Source organism: Ranitomeya variabilis, chromosome 1 (assembly GCF_051348905.1).
Source record: "Ranitomeya variabilis isolate aRanVar5 chromosome 1, aRanVar5.hap1, whole genome shotgun sequence".
Lineage (NCBI taxonomy): Eukaryota > Metazoa > Chordata > Amphibia > Anura > Dendrobatidae > Ranitomeya > Ranitomeya variabilis.
In genome coordinates, this window is record NC_135232.1 from 951526932 (window position 1) to 951548543 (window position 21612).

General features: G+C 46.7%; 1 protein-coding gene across 2 annotated transcripts in view; it reads left to right on the forward strand.

Annotated features, from left to right (window-relative positions):
- The first annotated feature begins 1372 nt into the window (after window positions 1–1372).
- Window positions 1373–21612, forward strand: part of GAB1 (GRB2 associated binding protein 1) — a 126355-nt gene continuing 106115 nt past the window's right edge. For both annotated transcript variants that reach the window (XM_077279262.1, XM_077279263.1), the window contains exon 1: window positions 1373–1961. In XM_077279262.1, coding sequence (XP_077135377.1) covers window positions 1857–1961 — 105 coding nt within the window. In that variant the 5' untranslated portion in view covers window positions 1373–1856. The remainder of the gene's footprint in view (window positions 1962–21612) is intronic.

The window sequence follows — 21612 nt, forward strand, 5'->3', positions numbered from 1 at the left end:
CTCAACAATTGTGACGGATCCGTCGATCCGTCAGTATGTCGGAGCAGACTGACGCCAAACAACTGAAGTGTGAAAGAAGCCTTACTTGGGGGAAACAGAGGGATTAAGAAGGGCTTATCCAAGTAATGGACAACCCCTTTAAAAAAACACTGGGGGAAAAATACGCCAGAAAAAAAATTGCTTAGGAAATAATAAAGAAATCCCAAAAACGCTACAAAAAAGGTTTACAAAACTTCAGAGAAAAGGAGTTTCCTGGGCCATCTTCTACTTGAAGAATGGACCCTTTTCACCACAGAAAAAAACACCTTAGGAGGCGACATATTGCATATAGCGAATCCACTCCAAAATCCACACATCCTAAGGGTGTGTTCACATTACGTTTTTTTCAAGCCAAAGACACTTTAGGAATTGCTCCTTTTCAGTAGAGGTTTGTAATCCTGACGCATCTTTTTTTTTCGCTTCTTCTGGTCGTCTACTGAATGTTGTTCTTTGCCTAACTCAATGAAGAAAACGTCAGTGTTCTCTTAGAGTATGTTTCCACATTCAGGAAACCCAGCGCTTTGGACGCAGTAGATACCCCGCTCCGCCCAGTTGTACGCGCGGTGATTCCGAATGTGTTCATTGAGCACATGCGGAATCACCACATCGTAGTCATAGACTGTGCTATTTATCTTGAGGAGACGGAGCGCCCCCTCAAGATAAAGACATGGTGCGGTCTATAAGACGAGTCGCATGTCCGGATACGCAGGACCGCCGGATGAGGCCCTGCACGCATAGTGGAGATAGGATTTCATAAAATCCCCTCCACTTTGCTGTAATATCTGGAGGCTGCAGCTGTATGCAGTGTAATCCTGATGTAATCCAGCCCATGGACACATTCCCTAATGTAAGCACAGGCATCTTCCCATTGACTTATGTCGTGAATATTGGGCATCTTTCTAGTGGGAACCATAAGAACCGACATGTCACTTATTTTATCCACTTGGTGTATTTTGGAAGTCTGAAGTGTATAAAAGAAGCTTGAAAGCTTGTCCAACACAAACAACATTGGAAACACAGGGTGAACACCCCCGACTACGATGAAGTGGGATGTATGGCACCGACTACGATGAAGTGGGATGTATGGCGGAAGCCCAATCTTGAGCCTTCTGTGACCCTCCTATTACCAGGACCTCCATATTTTAGACACTGCCTGCAGGGTCCACAATATGGAGCTCATAGTCCCAATGACTGGCCAGTAATACAGTGACGAGGTGACTTTGGGCCAGTGTGCCCGCACCGTGTGACGCCGCAGCAGGTAAGCGGAGGTTACGCGCACTGAGGCACTGCGCGCGGCTCCTGAGGGAAGAAGAAGGCGGGACCGGCCGCTGGGAGGGAGCGGGACGGCGCGACACCGAGGGGCGGAGGAGAAGAGGAGGGCAAAAGAAAACAGGGAGAAGGAGGAACAAACAGATTCACAGTTGGGAAAGAAAAAAATGTGTCTCTCCCATAATTTATCCCGTGCGATAGCTCAAGAAGACGGTACATAGCGCGGCTCACCCCCGCCCGGGACCAGTGCACGGCTCCTTTTCCTCGGTCCAGGCAAAGGGGGAGACCGGTCCACTGTTATTCATAGGGGGTGGGGGGGAAAACTTGTGGCCGAAGGAAGACGAGGCGGAAGAGACCGATCGACCGACCGCCCAGCGATTCCTGAAGAGGAGAGGAGAGGGGCGCGAACCACCGCTCAGTCCCCGGATCCGTCTCCAGGAATAGGAGCCGGGGCTGAAAGTTTCCCTGAAGTTTCCTAGTATCGGGGGCGGAGGCGGCTGTGAGCCCGGAGCTCGGGTCCAGCAGGAGCGGACACACTGAGGAGAACCATGATGATGAGCTCGGGAGGCGGCGGAGGAGCGGGCGGCGGCGGAGAGGTGGTGTGCTCGGGATGGCTGCGGAAATCTCCCCCGGAGAAAAAGTTAAAGCGCTTCGTAAGTATGGAGAGGAGAGGTGGGAGGAGGAGAGGCCTCCTGTGTGCAGGGGAGGGGGCTGCGCCATGGGGGTACTACCTGTGTGCCAGAGTCTGCTGCCTGGAGAACTACAGCGCCCAGCATGCGCTGCATCCTAGCCCACAGCAGCTGTAAGTTATAAGGTGGTGAGAATACAAGAATATGTCCTCCAGTAGACACAGATCTAGGAAATCAGGATGGCGTACTGTTTGGGATGGCGCTTTGATACCCTCCCCATCTGGGTGACGTCGGGATGGCGCTTTGATACCCTCCCCATCTGTGTGACGTCGGGATGGCGCTTTGATACCCTCCCCATCTGTGTGACGTCGGGATGGCGCTTTGATACCCTCCCCATCTGTGTGACGTCGGGATGGCGCTTTGATACCCTCCCCATCTGTGCGACATCGGGATGGTGCTTTGATACCCTCCCCATCTGTGCGACGTCGGGATGGCGCTTTGATACCCTCCCCATCTGTGTGACGTCGGGATGGCGCTTTGATACCCTCCCCATCTGTGTGACGTCGGGATGGCGCTTTGATACCCTCCCCATCTGTGTGACGTCGGGATGGCGCTTTGATACCCTCCCCATCTGTGTGACGTCGGGATGGCGCTTTGATACCCTCCCCATCTGTGCGACGTCGGGATGGCGCTTTGATACCCTCCCCATCTGTGCGACGTCGGGATGGCGCTTTGATACCCTCCCCATCTGTGCGACGTCGGGATGGCGGTTTGATACCCTCCCCATCTGTGTGACGTCGGGATGGCGCTTTGATACCCTCCCCATCTGTGTGACGTCGGGATGGCGCTTTGATACCCTCCCCATCTGTGTGACGTCGGGATGGCGCTTTGATACCCTCCCCATCTGTGACGTCGGGATGGCGCTTTGATACCCTCCCCATCTGTGTGACGTCGGGATGGCGCTTTGATACCCTCCCCATCTGTGTGACGTCGGGATGGCGCTTTGATACCCTCCCCATCTGTGTGACGTCGGGATGGCGCTTTGATACCCTCCCCATCTGTGTGACGTCGGGATGGCGCTTTGATACCCTCCCCATCTGTGTGACGTCGGGATGGCGCTTTGATACCCTCCCCATCTGTGTGATGTCGGGATGGTGCTTTGATACTTTCCCCATCTGTGTGATGTCGGGATGGTGCTTTGATACCCTCCCCATCTTTGCAGCGTCGGGATAGCATGTGGACCCCCCCAGCAGCTCTGTCTGTAAATCTATGTGGACACCCCCACTCCCAATGGCGTGTGGATCTTTTCCCGATCTCTCAGTGTCCGGCATGGCATATGGACATGTTGCCAGTCATTTTTCTGCACACATAAAGGATCCAATCACATGACAAACAGGTGTTTTTCATGCTTGTTCCTGGCCTGTTCATACGAGCAGATAGTCGGGAGCGAGCTGTCGTATGTACTCTCTAAGGCTACGTTCACATTTGCGTTCTGCGCCGCAGCGTCGGGCGCTGCAGCGTCGCCGCATGCGTCATGCGCCCCTATATTTAACATGGGGGCGCATGGACATGCGTTGCACTTGCGTTTTGTGACGCATGCGTCACTGTGGTGCATGCGTCAGGGCGCAGAGGACGCAGCAAGTTGCAGTTTTTCTGCGCCCAAAACCATGCAAAAATGGACGCATGCGTCACAAAACGCTGCGTTATGCATGCGTTTACATTTGCGTTGTGCTTTGCGTCGCCGACGCTGCGGCGCACAACACAAATGTGAACTTAGCCTAAATAGACCGTAAAGCTGGCCATACATATGAGATGGCGATCTCCCCTGACTCCTTTATACACTTGAGTGCCTATCCGTCTCTCCCCCGACATGATCTGATTAAGGGGGCTGTAATCCAATTATACAAGCCTTCACTTCCCCCCCCCCCCCCCCCCATACGTGTACTGTCAGTGTAGAGTCGGGGTGACCACATACGATAACCTGCCAGTCACACTGAGATCTGTGGGTTGGCTGGCATTGGCCTTGTGTATGGCCAGCTATACTTTGAGGTGTTTCTTAGGGTCGGTGTTCGTGATTACTGTTACGGTATGTATGATTGCCGTCTTCTCAGTATCGCCTTGCCAAGTAAATATGGCCCAGTTCATGCTTTGTGCTGTTTGCAGATTGACCAGTGGACACCCAGCACAGAGTGCATGACACCATGACTAGGGCTGTGTCTGGTGTGATCACTTGCCATTGTTTTCTCTCCTGTCTCAGAGCGCATAAGAAACGTACAATAAATGATTAGAGTATGTTGGCAGAAGTGGAGCAGGATCTTCCTAGAAATGACTTGGCGTAAACCTCATACTGTTCAGTATTTGTGCGCCAGAACTGGGTAATTAACTGTACCCCATGCCATGAGCTGCGGGATCCCAGCCATAGGTGTGTGTTAGGACAAATCTCTAGTGGCACATCTAATTGTTTTGCTTATTGGCTTGATTGTAGCAGGTCCAAGTTGGACATTCTACAAAAGGCGCCTTTATGTAATTAGGGAGTTGCTCAGCTACTTTTATTTAACTCCTACAGAATTGATTTTTCAGTAGAACATCCATAGATATAGAAACAAATTGTAAATTGGTGTCACAATCAGCAAGCCATGCAAATTGCCTTTACAGAGAGAAAGAGGACCTGAACTCTAGCACCACCTATTGGAAGTAGCAATCCTAAAAGTCAGTCATCCCTTTAACAAGCCATGTCACATGACTTGGTGTAAAAGCCAAATCAGAATCTCAGTTTGCAGACATGTTTCGTGGTGTTGCTCCTCCTTGGTGCAAACCAGGAGATCTGTTTTGGCTGTATGAGAGGCTTCTGACTGGGATCTAAGGGGTAACATTCCTCCTAGTGGAGAGTGGCATGCCAGTGTGTGGAGGCTTATAAGCCATGCAGTGCTCCTCTGGGACATTGTTACATATTTAATCAGCAAACCAGTGACATGTCTTGTGAGACATTGATAGTTGTTCCTCTTCGTAAATATATTTTACATTGCCCCAAGCTGTTCTTTTGATTAAGTCCCTGAACATTCACCTAATGTGACTAGTTGCGATGAGAAAAACATTCTAGGAGGGGGCCAGAAGATCACTAGGGAGGCGCTGTTAGGCCGGGGTCACACGTGTGTGTGTGTGTGTGTGTGTGTGTGTGTGCAATGTGAGAAACTCACACGAGTCTCTCGCCTCAATACCCGGCACTGCCGCTGGCACTTGGGACCAGAGCGTGCGGCTCCGTAGGAATACATGCAGCTGAACGCCCCGGTCCTGAGTGCCGGGTATTGAGGCAAGAGACTCTTGCGAATTTCTCGCATTGCACACACAAGTGTGACCCCCGGCCTAACAAGGATGGAATTGCAAAATCCAGGCACAATGGAATTTTTTTTTATTATTATTCAATTGAAAATTTGTTATGACATTTCCTGATAATTGAATATTTAAATCCTGGGCTTCCCTTTAATGTGTTTTCCGGAGGGTTTTGTATTGAATGCTCGGTAACACCATGTGCTGCAAATAGAACTGTTCCCCATGCATTCCACATTCCATTGTAAATTCCAGGCGGGATACATGCCACCTATGGGGGGAGGGGTGATATCTGTGCCAGTTGTTGTTACTGGAGGGAACACTGCTTGTGTTTGTAGTGTGTGCTGGTTGTTATTCATAGTGAAGACTTCTATTTCCAAACAGTCTGCTCCTATGAGTAGTAGTGTGAGGGAATGTTGGCTGGCAGCGTGGTCAGGAGGCTTCACCTAACACTTGCTGTTTGCTGAGCGGGCAGATTCCTGCACACAGTAGAGGACTGATAGCTGGACATCTATGTGAAAAATGTCCTGGTAATTAGGATTTACCTTTCCGGGAGCCTGTGAATATGTACAGTGACGGAAAATCAATACCTGCCATTCGGTATGATGGGGAATATTCATCTGATCATTATTTTCATGCTAATATTGAAGCAGTGTTAGTTTGCAGATTGGGAGGAAGCCGTGTCCACAATGGATTGTCAAAGCCTCTGCACTGAATAGCCAGTGGTGGAAAAAGCCCCATTCCTTCTTTCTATTTATAATAAGCTGTAGACTGTGCAATAATATATTTTCTCATAATAAATGGTGTAATGTCAGAAGCAGCCAATGGACCCCTGTAGATTCACTACCATGTGCCATATCTGCTGTGGAAGTCCCACGTAACATCATTTAGCTGCTGATTTCTGCACACTTACTGCTTTGCATATGGGTACATTCCCACTGCAGCATGGCAATTTCTGCTGTGAATGTCAGACTTCAAATCCACATTGGCACAGGTTACTGTTGGGTCTTCACCACAATGTGTGAACTAGAGTAGTCAAAATCACTTTGGCAATGTTGCTGCTGTTGTAGTTTGCAGCCATTTTTTTCTGCATGCAGATCCACAGGCTGAAATTTGCGGCCCATTTGAAACTTGGGAGCGTAATCTAAAGGGCATATTATTTGTTGCAATTGTCAGCACATTTCAGTATGCTGGGCCTGAACACAGGGAATGCTGCCACAAAAGCCAATCATTGCCTCGGGGTTCGTTTGCCAGGTCTTTAGCTTACATGTTACATTGTATGAAAACATAAGTGGAAGTCTGAACTCTGAGATCCAGTTTTGTTTTTGCTTTCCTGCTACAATTTCGAGCTTTGGCTCCAATCCATTGTTCTGCATTCCACAAACTGACAGTATCCTAGCAGGATTGGTTTGACAACATCTTGGCTGCCTTGATATTTGATTTATAGATTCTAAGTGAGGATTTCAGTTATTAGCTAATGATGAGCTGTGGTCACTTTACTGAAACTGAATACGCTGTTAGGTTTATTGCAATTGTTAGTAAATAATTATTGACGTATTTACTGTGCTAACTTGTGCCATTTCTGCAGCATTTCCATTTCTGTCTGTGGAAATTCTTCTGGCCTCTTTGTTTACGTCCCCTGTTGTTTCAGTCCTGGAGTCCTCCTCTAGTAATAAAACGCAGAATGTATTTCTTTTAGTAGGAGGGCGTAAAGTACTCGCACCAAGGAAATCCCTGTTACTAAAAGGATTTTTGCACTAAAAAAGTGTTCATAGTTCAGGTGGTATTTGCGTCTGACACTAGAGGGCTGTTAGGTCACTTGCTCTGTAAAGATAACTTTTATAGGCTTATTAACATGACCCTTATATGTTGATCAGTTTGGCTGTAAGGTTGATACAGCGGGTAGGATTTTGAGGTTCCAGTGAGTTTGCCTTGCTCAGGTTGGTCGCCTATGTATGTACAGTATGATGCTGGGTAATACAAAGTAAAATGAAAGCATTTGAGAGGTCATGTCTAAAATGAAATTGCAGATGAATAAGCCATTGAGTTGCATCAAAAGTTTTTGAAAAAAAGAGAGAGAATCCGGGCGCACAGCTAGGTATATATGTGAGCAAACTAGCAGTGGAAAGTCAGTAGTAAAACAGAAATGAAACCTAGGAGGAAAAGCACTACTGCAAAAAATGCACACCACAACAATAATACAAGTTTTATTGGCACACACAATAATAAAAGCAGAATTAGAACCAAAACAAGGACATAACTGCTCAGAGTACATAATGCAATGCCTGATAATACCAAATTTGCAAAAAAAACCATTCCCAAACCGAACCTAATGGCTCGTGAGGCAATTATAGTTACCATAAAACAGGGCTCTAGTAGATTAAGAGACCCGCAACACACCAGCCCAATAGCCAATAGCTTAGAAGTGTATACTGCCGTGGAAGCCCCATGCGGCTGAAAATAGAGATATATTGGGTACTAGGTGGTGGCCCGATTCTAACGCATCAGGTATTCTAGAATATGTATGTAGTTTGCAGCCACGTACTTTGAAGCCACGTAGTATATAGCCCAGCCCAAGTGGTATAGAGCACAGCCCAAGTAGTATACACTATGTTCCAAATTATTATGCAAATTACATTTTTCTCGGATTTTCCTAAATGGTCGGTCCAATTGAGTCAGTCTAATAAAAGTCATCACCCATTAGAGTATACATAGAATTTTATTGAAGAAACCTCCCAATGATAACTGTATAATCTCCAAAATGAATAAAACCTCAAAATGCACTGTTCCTAATTATTAGGCACAGTATAATTTCTAGACATTTGATATGTTTTAAAGAGCTGAAAATGCTCATTTGTGGAATTTGCAGCACTCGAAGGTCACATTCACTGAACAAAAAAGCTATTAAAAGGGAACCTGTCACCCCCCCCCCCCAGTCGTTTCAAATTAAAAGAGCCACCTTGTGTAGCAGTAATGCTGCATTCTGACAAGGTGGCTCTTTTAGTTCTGGGTGCTGTAACTGCAGAAATAATCAGTTTTATAATTTTTCTGAAGTACCTGGTCCTCAGTCAAGTGGGCCGGCGTTTCCCCCCTGCTTCAGACAGCACACTGCTTGGCGCCGGGCGCTGCCTCCTCCTCACCACTGTTTTCAAAAGTAGCTGGCGCCTGCGCTCTTTTCCCCTGCCTGGTGCAGGCGCAGTGAGCGCTGGCCGTCTTTCCTCATATGCAGCCCAGCTGACTGCGCCTGCGCGGCCGCCCTGCCTGTGAATCCCAGCCCCGCAGTGACTTATGATTTATTCACATTGCGGGGCTGGGAATCACAGGCAGGGCGGCCGCGCAGGCGCAGTCAGCTGGACTGCATATGAGGAAAGACGGCCAGCGCTCACTGCGCCTGCACCAGGCAGGGGAAAGGAGCGCAGGCGCCGGCTACTTTTGAAAACAGCGGTGAGGAGGAGGCGGCGCCCGGGGCCAGAAGATGTGAGTGACAGCTGTGTGCTGTCTGAAGCACGGGGGAAACGCCGGCCCACTTGACTGAGGAACAGGTACTTCAGACAAATTATAAAACTGATTATTTCTGCAGTTACAGCACCCAGAACTAAAAGAGCCACTTTGTCAGAATGCAGCATTACTGCTGCACAAGGTGGCTCTTTTAGTTTGAAACGACTGGGGGGGTAACAGGTTCCCTTTAACTCCAAAACATCCTAACAGGCCAAGTTACATGTTAACATAGGAACCTTTCTTTGATATCACCTTTACAATTCTTGCATCCATTGAACTTGTGAGTTTTTGGAGAGTTTCTGCTTGTATTTCTTTGCATGAAGTCAGAATAGCCTCCCAGAGCTGCTGTTTTGATGTGAACTGCCTCCCACCCTCATAGATCTTTTGCTTGATGATACTCCAAAGGTTCTCTATAGGGTTGAGGACAGGGGAAGATGGTGGCCACACCATGAGTTTATCTCCTTTTATGCCCATAGCAGCCAATGACTCAGAGGTATTCTTTGCAGCATGAGATGGTGCATTGTCATGCATGAAGATGATTTTGCTCCTGAAGGCACGTTTCTGCTTTTTATACCATGGAAGAAAGTTGTCAGTCAGAAACTCTATATACTTTGCAGAAGTGATTTTCATACCTTCAGGAACCCTAAAGGGCCCTACCAGCTGGTTCCCCATGATTCTGGCCCAAAATATGACTCCTCCACCTCTTTTCTGACGTCGCAGCCTTGTTGGGACATGGTGGCCATACACCAACCATCCACTACTCCATCCATCTGAACCATCCAGGGTTGCTCGACACTCATCAGTAAACAAGATTGTTTGTTTGAAAATTAGTCTTCATGTATGTCTGGGCCCACTACAACCGTTTCTGCTTGTGAACACTGTTTAGGGGTGGCCGAATAGTAGGTTTATGAACCAAAGCAAGCCTTTGAAGGATCCTACACCTTGAGGTTCGAGGGACTCCAGAGGCATCAGCGGCTTCAAATATCTGTTTGCTGGTTTGTAATGGCTTTTTAGCAGCAGCTCTCTTTATCCGATGAACTTGCCTGGCAGAAACCTTCCTCATTATGCCTTTATCAGCACGAACATGACTGTGCTCAGATTCAGCCACAAATCTCTTAACAGTAAGATGATCAGGCTTAAATTTTCAAGAAATATATCTAATGTTTTCATCCCTTGACCAAGGCATTGCACTATTGATGCTTTACGGCAGCAGAGAGATCCTTTTTCTTTCCCATGTTACTTGAAAACTGTGGCCTGCTTAATAATGTGGAACATCATTTTTAAGTAGTTTTGCTTTAATTAGAATCACCTGGAAAACTAATTATTACATGTGTTTAAGATTGATTTTAGTGATCCATTGAGCCCTGAGACACAATACCATCCATGAGTTTATTTAAAAAACAAAACAATTAAATAGTTTTGACACTTAAATCCAATTTGCATAATAACTTGGAACACGGTGTATAGCACAGGCCACGTAGTATATAGCACAGGCCACGTAGCATAGATCACAGCGATGTAGTATATTGCCCAGCCATGTAGTATATAACACAGCCCACGTAGTATATAGCAATGTGGGCACCATATCCCTGTTAAAAAAAGAATTAAAATAAAAAATAGTGATATACTCACCCTCCGTCGGCCCCCGGATCCAGCCGAGGCATTTACCGATGCTCCTCGCGATGCTCCGGTCCCAAGAGTGCATTGCGGTCTCGCGAGATGATGACGTAGCGGTCTCGTGAGACCGCTGCGTCATCATCTCGCGAGACCGCAATGCATGGACCGGTCACCGGAGCGTCGCGAGGAGCGGGAAAGGCCTCGGCTGGATCTGGGGGGCCGACAGAGGGCGAGTATATAATGATTTTTTTTATTTTTTTTAAAATTATTTTTAACATTAGATCTTTTAACTATTGATGCCGCATAGGTAGCATCAATAGTAAAAAGTTGGTCACACAGGGTTAATGGCAGCGACTTGGGATTTCCGTGACAGAAAGAAGGACAGACAGAAAGACGGAAGTGACCCTTAGACAATTATATAGTAGATGATTACCAAGTCCTCAATACGTCAGGGAACGACCCCCAGAATCCGGGCCCTGAGCGGGAAAGACCATGGCCCCACACGTATTGCCCTAACAGGTAGGGCTTCGTCAGGAAGCCATTGGTCCAGAAGAAGATAAATATACCTTTTAGTATAGCCTTTACTTAGGGGTTGTTCACAAGTAAACAGCCCATTTAAATCTTATTGGCTCCTGAAATATGCAGTCAAATGCTAAGGTAAGCTATTGCAGTCAGTTGTTTTATAGCCGCAACTACGGTAGGCTATTGGGGAGGGGGCATGGCTCAAATCGAAGGCTGCAAAGGACATTTTATATTCATAGGTCTCAGATTGGAAACGTGAGACAAAATTGGCTCCAAGAAAAGAAGGCCATTAAGGGTGGAACTGTGCAAAAATATCCCAGCGTTGCACAGTTTTCATGTGCTGCTGCCTCTTTGTGCTAAGGTGCGTTATTGTCCCTCCACCAGTCAGGAAGTGATGGCATATACTATTGTCCAAGTGAAAGATGTAATAGGTTTTTTTCCCCGTTGTATATTTTCTCAGTCATTAAATCCTATTTAGGTAAGTAGAGAATCGTCAAAAGAGCGTTCGCAATAGCTCTCCTTGTGCGCAACATTGGTTCATCAGGTAATTAAATTATATATGCCAGCATAGCAAAACTTTGACAGCACGCCACCCTGTGTGAACGGGATGATGTGCTGGCACAAACATACTATATGGGGACCGAAGAATAATATTGGCAATACGTATTAGCATTACTTCTTTTCCCATCAGTTTCCGTGAGCCAGCGCCTATCAACTTGTATATAGTCAGTCAGCACTCATTTTTGGACCCTTATTGTCCCTTGTAAATCAGCTTTAACTTATAATTGAGTTTTGTGCTTTACTGTATAGGGGTATGGTCTATATGCTATACTGGTCAAAAGTTTGGACACCTCTTTTCATGCAATGGTTTTTATTTGTTCCTATTGGAATGTGCATATTTGTATCTTCAGACAGAAGACAGTAAAATCACAAACGGACACTTCAAAATTAGTAAAGAATCGCATGGGAAACAAACTAAACTGTTTTAAATTTTCAGTACCTCAGTTATCCCCACCCTGACAGTTTCATATACAGTTGAAACCAGAAGTTTAAATACGCTATATAAAAAGACACATATGCATGTTTTTCTCAATATCTGGCATGAAATCAGAATAAATCTTTCCTGTTTTAGGTTACTTAGGATTACCATAATTATTAACATATGCCAGAATGAGAGAGAGAGAATATGTTTTAAGGCATTTTTTATTAATTACTGCAAAGTCAAAAATTTACATACAGTAAGATTCCTATGCCTTTAAACAATTCTGGACTGCCCATATGATGTCATGTGTTTGGAAGCTTCTGATAGTTTGTTTTTTTTCTTGCAACATCTGAGTTACAGACACACCTGTGGATGCATTTTAATACACACCTGAAAAACACTGCTACTTTCTGTAGCATTATGGTGAGAGTCTCAAGAAATCAGCCAAGATATCAGGAAGAGAATTGTGGACTTGCACAAGTCTGGCTCATCCTTAGGTACAATTTCAGGATACCTTAAGGTGCCTCGTTCATCTGTACAAACAATTATACACAAGTTTGAACAAGGTGGAAATGTCCAGCCATCATACCGCTCAGGAAGGAGAGAGGTTCTATGTCAAAAGACCTTGTGAATGTGATGGCGGAAGCTGGTAGGATTGTGTCAATATCCACAGTGAAACGAGTACTGTATCATCGTGGGCTGAAAGGCCACTCTGCCAGGAAGAAGTCATTACTACAAAAGAAACACAAAAAAGCCAGATAAATGTTTGCAATTTGCAAATGCAAATAGGAACAAAGACCTTAAAAGGAATCTGTCACCCCAAAAATGGCCTATAAACTAAGGCCATCGGCATCAGGGGCTTATCTACAGCATTCTGTAAGCCCCCTATGTATCCTGAAAGATAAGAAAAACGGGTTATATTATATTCACCCAGGGGCGGTCCCGTACGATGGGCGTCGCGGTCCGGTGCGATGGGCGCCGCCCTGTTGAGGGCAAAGTACTGGAGTACGCAGGTGCTGGGTTTCTGACCTTTCCCTGCGCCTGCGCGCTGCAGTACGTTGCTCTGCTTCAACAGGGCAGACAAAATACGCCTGCGCCGGAGCCTCGGCAAGAAGAAGAGGACGTTATTGTATGAAGATGGGAGGCGCCGGACCGCGACGCCCACCGGACTGGCTCGGGTGAGTATAATATAACCTGTTTTGCTTATCTTTCAGGATACATCGGGGGGCTTATCTACAGCATTATAGAATAAATAACATTTCCCGCATGTCAACTTTATATCAGCACAATTTTGGAATTTTTTTTTTTTGTTAGGACGTTATAAGGGTTAAATGTTGACCAGCGAATTCTCATTTTTCCCACAAAATTTACAAAACCATTTTTTTAGGGACCACCTTACATTTGAAGTGACTTTGGGGGATCAATATAACAGAAAATGCCCAAAAGTTACACCATTCTAAAAAAAAAAAAACAACTGTACCCCTCTAGGTGCGCAAATCCACATTCAAGAAGTTTATTAACCCTTCAGGTGCTTCACGAGAACCAAAGCAATGTGGAAGGAAAAAATGAACATTTTTACTTTTTTCACAAAAAAATATTTTGGAACACAAAGGTATCAGTAGAAAATGGACCACAAAATTTGTTGTGCAATTTCACCTGAGTACTCCGATACCCCGTATGTGGGGTAAAGCCACTGTTTAGGCGCATGGCAGGGCTCAGAAGGGAGGGAGCACTATTTGACTTTTTGAATGCAAAATTGGCCCCCTGATGTACCTAAACAGTGGAACCCCCCCAATTCTAACTCCAACCCTAGCCCCAACCCTAACCCCAATAAAAAAAATACATTTAAAAAAAATTATTTTTAGCTAACTAAAGGGGAGTTTGAGTTACAATTTTTTTTTTTACTTTGATCACTGTGATAGGGTCTATCACAGTGATCTAAATGAACTAATAGGAAAAATCTATTGGTACTGGCCGGCAGATCTCGGCGGGAGCACTACGCATTCGCCTGCCATTTTCTTCCAGAAAGAAGACGCTGGAGAACAGAGCCGCAGGTACCGGGGATCAGTTAGACTAGTTTTGTCAGGACGAATGGGCCCAAATTCTGACCAACTATTGTGAGAAGCTTGTGGAAGGATATCCCCAATGTTTTACCCAAGTCACTGAGTGTAAGGGCAATGGTACCAAACACTAAAACTTTGACTTTGCAGTAAGTAATAAAAATGCCTTAAACATTCTGTATCCTTATTATTTTGGCATTTGGCAAATATTAATAATTATGGTAATCCTATTTGACCTAAAACAGGAAAGGTTTATTCTGATTTCATGTCAGTTATTGAGAAAGTGTATGTAAACTTCTGGTCTCAAATGTACCTTTTGGCATTCTATCAAGCAACTTCATAGACACCTGGAAATGCTTCCCAGAAATCTTGAGTTACCAGAGCTGCTGAGATCTTGTAAGGCTATGTGCACACGCAGCGGATTTTGCTGCGGATCCGCAGCGTTTCTGCAGTTGCGGATCCGCAGCGGTTTCCCATGCGTTTACAGTACAATGTAAACCTATGGGAAACACAATCCGCAGTGCACATGTTGCGGAAAAAAATGCTCAAACGCAGCGGTTTACATTCTGCAGCATGTCAATTCTTTGTGCGGAATCCTCAGCGGTTTTACACCTGCTCCATAATAGAAAACTGCAGGTGTAAAAACACAGTGGAATCCGCACAAAAACCGCTGTAAATCTGCAGGAAAAACGCACAGTTTTTCCCCCGCGGATTTATGAAATCCGCTCGCGTTTTTCCTGCGGATTTACCGCAGTTTTTGTGCGGATTCCACTGCGGTTTTTACACCTGCAGTTTTCTATTATGGAGCAGGTGTAAAACCACTGCGGATTCCGCACAAAGAATTGACATACTGCAGAATGTAAACTTCTGCATTTCTGAGCGTTTTTTTCCGCAGCATGTGCACTGCGGATTGCGTTTCCTTTCCCATAGGTTTACATTGTACTGTAAACGCATGGGAAACCGCTGCAGGAACGCTGCAGATCCGCAGCAAAATCCGCAGCGTGTGCGCATAGCCTAATTAGGCTTTTTTGCTTTCATTTTGTGATCCAACTCCTCCCAAACCATCTCAATTTGGTTGAGATTGGTTGATTGTGAAGGCCGTGTCATCTCATGCCGCACTCCATCCCTCTCCTTCTTGGTCACTTAAACCTTATATAGAATCCTGCAGGTATGTTATAGGTCATTATCATGTTACAAAGCATATGATGGATCATAAGTGCAAATTTGGTGTGATTACATGTCCTTGTAGAATGCTCTGATAGTCATGCTGGTTAAAGGGAACCTGACACCAGGTTTGGCCAATAAGAGTTACGGCCACCCCCTTTCAGGGCTTATGTACAGCACTCTACAATGCTGTATATAAGCCCCCGATCCGACCTGTAAGAGAAGAAAATTAACTTATTATACTCACCTGGGGGGCGGTCCAGTCTGATGGGTGTCTCTTTTCTTGGTCCGGCGCCTCCCATCTTCTTGCGATGCTGTCTTCCTGCTTGCTTCATGTGGATGACATGTCCCTGCGTCATCCACACAGTCTCCCCGGCATCGCGCTCCTGAGCAGGCGTACTTATCTGCCCTGTTGAGGGCAAAGCAAAGTACTGCCGTGCGCAGGTGCTGGGAATTGTTCAGTCCTTGTGTTGATTGGCCTATACAAGTCTCTTGTTAGCTATACTATGTAGTATCTTTTTTTCCATCAATTTGATCATAAAGGCAGTTTTCTTCAGTCTCCTCTAGACAGTTGATGTTCAGTTGTGTCTGCTACTTAATGTCTGTGAATGATTTTATGAGGACTGTGATCTGAGGTGCTTTCAATTAGTGTTTCCTCACAATGGTCACTCTGATGAACTTACCTTTTGCAGCAGAGGTAATTCTTGGTCTTCATTTGCTGGGGTGGTCTTCACGAGAGCCTGTTTCATCATAGGCTACTTTCACACTCCGTCGGTACGGGGCCGTCGCAAACCGTCGGCCCGACGGACGTTGTGCTAAATGTAGCACAACATGGGCAGCGGATGCAGTTTTACAACGCATCCGCTGCCCATTGTGATGCGCGGTCGGAACTGGCGGACACGTCGCACAAAAAAAAGTTACATTGAACGTTTTTTTTTGTGTGTCTCGCCTGCCAAAACACGAGGCATCCGTCGCACGACGGATGCGACGTGTGCCCATCTGTTGCGATCCGTTGCTTATTAAACTCTATGGGCAAAAAAACTCATCCTGCAAGCACAGTTGCAGGATCCGTTTTTTTGCCAATAATGACGGATTGCGACGGAGCAAAAAAGACGGAAGTGTGAAAGTACCCGTAGCTGTACATTGTTTTCCTGACCTGCACTTGAATATATCTTTTTAAAGTTCTAGCAATTTTCCAAATAGACATGCCTTCGTATATTAAAATAATGGACTTGCATTTCTGATAGGTGTAGAGCCGCAGCGTCAAACACGCAGCGTCCAGATGTTCCAGAATAGTGGAGGGGATTTTATCAAATCCCGTCTCCACTATGCGTGGTAACACGCATCCGGCGGCCCTGCGACTCCGGACATGCGGCGCGTCTTTTTAGATCGCAGCATGTTCGTGTACCTGGCGGCGACGCTGCACCAGCGCAAGGTAAAACACAGGGCCCTATGTGTGGGGTGCGATGATGCCGGATGTGTGCAATGAGCACATCCGGCATCATCGCGTCACAGAAGGGGGCGGAGCTTAGGGCGGAGCGGGTTTGCCGCTCCTTCCAAACCGCCGGCCATCCTGATCGTGGACACGTACCCTTCGAGTGAGTAAATTCTCTAGTGGTACTGTTGAGTATTTTTACTTTGAGGCTAGCACACTAGTCTTCTGCTTTCTGTAGACTCCATATAGTCAGCAGTAACAAGCTGAGGGAGAGATTAACCCCTTCCCGACCCATGACGCCTATGCGGCGTCATGGAATGATCGCATCCCTGCAGATCGGGTGAAAGGGTTAATTCCTATTTTACCCGATCTGCAGGGAGAGGGGGAGTTGTACTTCAGCCTAGGGGGGGTGGCTTTGCCCCCACGTGGCTACGATCGCTCTGATTGGCTGTTGAAAGTGCAACAGCCAATCAGAGCAATTTGCAATATTTCACCTATGAAAATGGTGAAATATTGCAATCCAGCCATGGCCGATGCTGCAATAGCATCTGCCATGGCTGGAAATCATGTACTGGCCCCCCCACCGCCCCCGATCTCCTCCCCAGTCGTCCGTTCTGTCAGGTACCCCCCTCCGTCCCCCTGTTCGCTCCCCCGTGCTCCTGTCCGCTCCCCCGTGCTCCTGTCCGCTCCCCCCGTCCTCCGATCCCCCCCCCTGTGCTCCGATCCACCCCCCCACCACCCCCTCATACTTACCGATCCTCCCGGTGTCCGGCCGTCTCCTCGCTGGGCGCCGCCATCTTGGAAAATGGCGGGCGCATGCTCAGTACGCCCGCCGAATCTGCAGGCTGGCAGATTCGTTACAGGTACATTTTGATCGCTGTGGTAGGTTCTACCACAGCGATCAAAATAAAAAAATAATAAATAAACCCCCCCCTTTATCACCCCCATAGGTAGGGACAATAATAAAATAAAGAAAATATTTTTTTTTCTTTTACCACTAGGGTTAGGGTTAGAACTAGGGGTAGGGTTAGGGGTAGGGTTAGGGTTACGGGTAGGGTTAGGGTTAGGGGTAGGGTTATGGCATGTGCACACAGAGCAGATCGGCCGCGGATCCGCAGCGGATCGGCCGTGGATCCGCAGCGGATCAGCCGCGGATCGCAGCGGATCCGCAGCGGATCGGCCGCGGATCCGCAGCGGATCGGCCGCGCATCCGCAGCGGATCGGCCGCGCATCCGCAGCGGATCGGCCGCGCATCCGCAGCGGATCGGCCGCGCATCCGCAGCGGATCGGCCGCGCATCCGCAGCGGATCGGCCGCGGATCCGCAGCGGATCGGCCGCGGATCCGCAGCGGATCGGCCGCGGATCCGCAGCGGATCGGCCGCGGATCCGCAGCGGATCGGCCGCGGATCCGCAGCGGATCGGCAGCGGATCGGCAGCGGATTGGCAGCGGATCGGCCGCGGATCCGCAGCGGATTGGCCGCTGCGAATTCGAAGCAGTTTTCCATCAGGTTTACAGTACCATGTACACCTAAGGAACACCAAATCTGCTGTGCCCATGGTGCGGAAAATTCCGTGCAGAAACGCTGCATTGTATTTTCCGCAGCACGTCAATTCTTTGTGCGGATTCCGCAGCGGTTTACACCTGTTCCTCAATAGGAATCCGCAGGTGAAATCCGCACAAAAAACACTGGAAATCTGCTGTAAATCCGCAGGCAAAACGCAGTGCCTTTTACCTGCAGATTTTTCAAAAATCGTGCGGAAAAATCTCACACGAATCCGCAACGTGGGCACATACCCTTAGGGTTAGGGTTGGAATTAGGGCTAGGGTTGGAAATAGGGTTAAGAATAGGCTTGTGGTTAGGGTTACGGATAGGGTTAGGGGTGTGTTGGGGTTACAGTTGTGGTTAGGGTTGGGATTAGGGTTACGGTTGGGATTAGGGTTAGGATTAGGGTTGGAATTAGGGTTACGGTTGTGTTGCGGTTAGGGTTGTGGTTAGGGGTGTGTTGGGGTTAGGGTTGTGATTAGGGTTATGGCTACAGTTGGGATTAGGATTAGGGGTGTGTTGGGGTTAGTGTTGAAGTTAGAATTGAGGGGTTTCCACTGTTTTAGGCACATCAGGGGTCTCCAAACGCAACATGGCGCCACCATTGATTCCAGCCAATCTTGCGTTCAAAAAGTCAAATGGTGCTCCCGCCCTTCCAAGCCCCGACGTGCGCCCAAACAGTGGTTTACCCCCACATTTGGGGTACCAGCGTACTCAGGACAAACTGGGCAACAACTGTTGGGGTCCAATTTCTCCTGTTACCCTTGCAAAAATAAAAAATTACTTGCTAAAACATAATTTTTGAGGAAAGAACAATTATTTTTTATTTTCACGGCTCTGCGTTATAAACTTCTGTGAAGCACTTGGGGGTTGAAAGTGCTCACCACACATCTAGATAAGTTCCTTCGGGGGTCTAGTTTGCAAAATGGGGTCACTTGTGGGGTGTTTCTACTGTTTAGGCACATCAGGGGCTCTGCAAATGCAATGTGACGCCCGCAGACCATTCCATCAAAGTCTGCATTTCAAATGTCACTACTTCCCTTCCGAGCCCTGACGTGTGCCCAAACAGTGGTTTACCCCCACATATGGGGTATCAGCGTACTCACAACAAACTGGGCAACAAATATTGGGGTCCAAATTCTCCTGTTACCCTTGTGAAAATAAAAAATTGCTTGCTAAAACATCTTTTTTGAGGAAAGAAAAATGATTTTTTATTTTCACGGCTCTGCGTTGTAAACTTCTGTGAAGCACTTGGGGGTTGAACGTGCTCACCACACATCTAGATAAGTTCCTTGGGGGGTCTAGTTTCCAAAATGGGGTCACTTGTAGGGGGTTTCTACTGTTTAGGCATATCAGGGGCTCTGCAAACGTAACATGATGCCCGCAGACCATTCCATCAAAGTCTGCATTCCAAAACGTCACTACTTCCCTTCCGAGCCCCGGCATGTAACCAAACAGTGGTTTACCCCCACATATGGGGTATCAGCGTACTCAGGAGAAACTGGACAACAACTTTTGGGGTCCAATTTCTCCTGTTACTCTTGCAAAAATAAAAAATTCTGGGCTAAAAAAATATTTTTGAGGAAAGGAAACACATTTATTATTTTCACGGCTCTGCGTTATAAACTTCTGTGAAGCACTTGGGGGTTCAAAGTGCTCACCACACATCTAGATAAGTTCCCTTGGGGGTCTAGTTTCCAAAATGGAGTCACTTGTGGGGAGTTCCTACTGTTTAGGCACATCAGGGGCTCTGCAAACGCAACCTGATGCCCGCAGAGCATTCCATCAAAGTCTGCATTTCAAAACGTCACTACTTCCCTTCCGAACCCCGACGTGTGCCAAAACAGTGGTTTACCCCCACATATGGGGTATCAGCGTACTCAGGAGAAACTGGACAACAACTTTTGGGGTCCAATTTCTCCTGTTACTCTTGCAAAAATAAAAAAATTCTGGGCTAAAAAAATATTTTTGAGGAAAGGAAACACATTTTTTATTTTCACGGCTCTGCGTTATAAACTTCTGTGAAGCACTTGGGGGTTCAAAGTGCTCACTACACATCTAGATAAGTTCCTTTGGGGGTCTAGTTTCCAAAATGGAGTCAATTGTGGGGAGTTCCTACTGTTTAGGCACATCAGGGGCTCTGCAAACGCAACCTGACGCCCGCAGAGCATTCCATCAAAGTCTGCATTTCAAAACGTCACTACTTCCCTTCCGAACCCCGACGTGTGCCAAAACAGTGGTTTACCCCCACATATGGGGTATCATCGTACTCAGGAGAAACTGGAAAACAACTTTTGGGGTCCAATTTCTCCTATTACCCTTGGGAAAATAAAAAATTGTGGGCTAAAAAATCATTTTTGAGAAAAGAAAAATTATTTTTTATTTTCATGGCTCTGCGTTATAAACTTCTGTGAAGCACTTGGGGGTTCAAAGTGCTCACCACACATCTAGATTAGTTCCTTGGGAGGTCTAGTTTCCAAAATGGGGCCACTTGTGCGGGAGCTCCAATGTTTAGGCACACAGGGGCTCTCCAAACGCGACATGGTGTCCGCTAATGATTGGAGCTAATTTTCCATTCAAAAAGCCAAATGGCGTGCCTTCCCTTCCGAGCCCTGCCGTGCGCCCAAACAGTGGTTTACCCCCACATATGGGGTATCATCGTACTCAGGACAAACTGGACAACAACATTTGGGGTCCAATTTCTCCTATTACCCTTGGGAAATAAAAAATTCTGGGCTAAAAATCATTTTTGAGGAAAGAAAAATTATTTTTTTATTTTCACGGCTCTGCGTTATAAACTTCTGTGAAGCACCTGGGGGTTATAAGTGTTTACTATGCATCTAGATAAGTTCCTTGGGGGGTCTAGTTTCCAAAATGGGGTCACTTGTAGGGGAGCTCCAATGTTTAGGCACACAGGGGCTCTCCAAACGCGACATGGTGTCCGCTAACGATTGGAGCTAATTTTCCATTCAAAAAGTCAAATGGCACGCCTCCCCTTCCGAGCCTTGCCGTGCACCCAAACAGTGGTTTACCCCCACATATGAGGTATCGGCATACTCAGGAGAAATTGCCCAACAAATTTTAGGATCCATTTTATCCTGTTGCCCATGTGAAAATGAAAGAATTGAGGCTAAAAGAAATTTTGTGTGAAAAAAAAGTACTTTTTCATTTTTGCGGATCAATTTGTGAAGCACCTGGGGGTTTAAAGTGCTCACTATGCCTCTAGATGAGTTCCTTGGGGGGTCTACTTTCCAAAATGGGGTCACTTGTGGAGGAGCTCCAATGTTTAGGCACACAGGGGCTTTCCAAACGCGACATGGTGTCCGCTAACGATGGAGATAATTTTTCATTCAAAAAGTCAAATGGCGCTCCTTCCCTTCCGAGCCTTACCATGTGCCCAAACAGTGGTTTACCCCCACATGTGAGGTATTGGTGTACTCAGGAGAAATTGCCCAACAAAATTTAGGATCCATTTTATCCTGTTGCCCATGTGAAAATGAAAAAATTGAGGCTAAAATAATTTTTT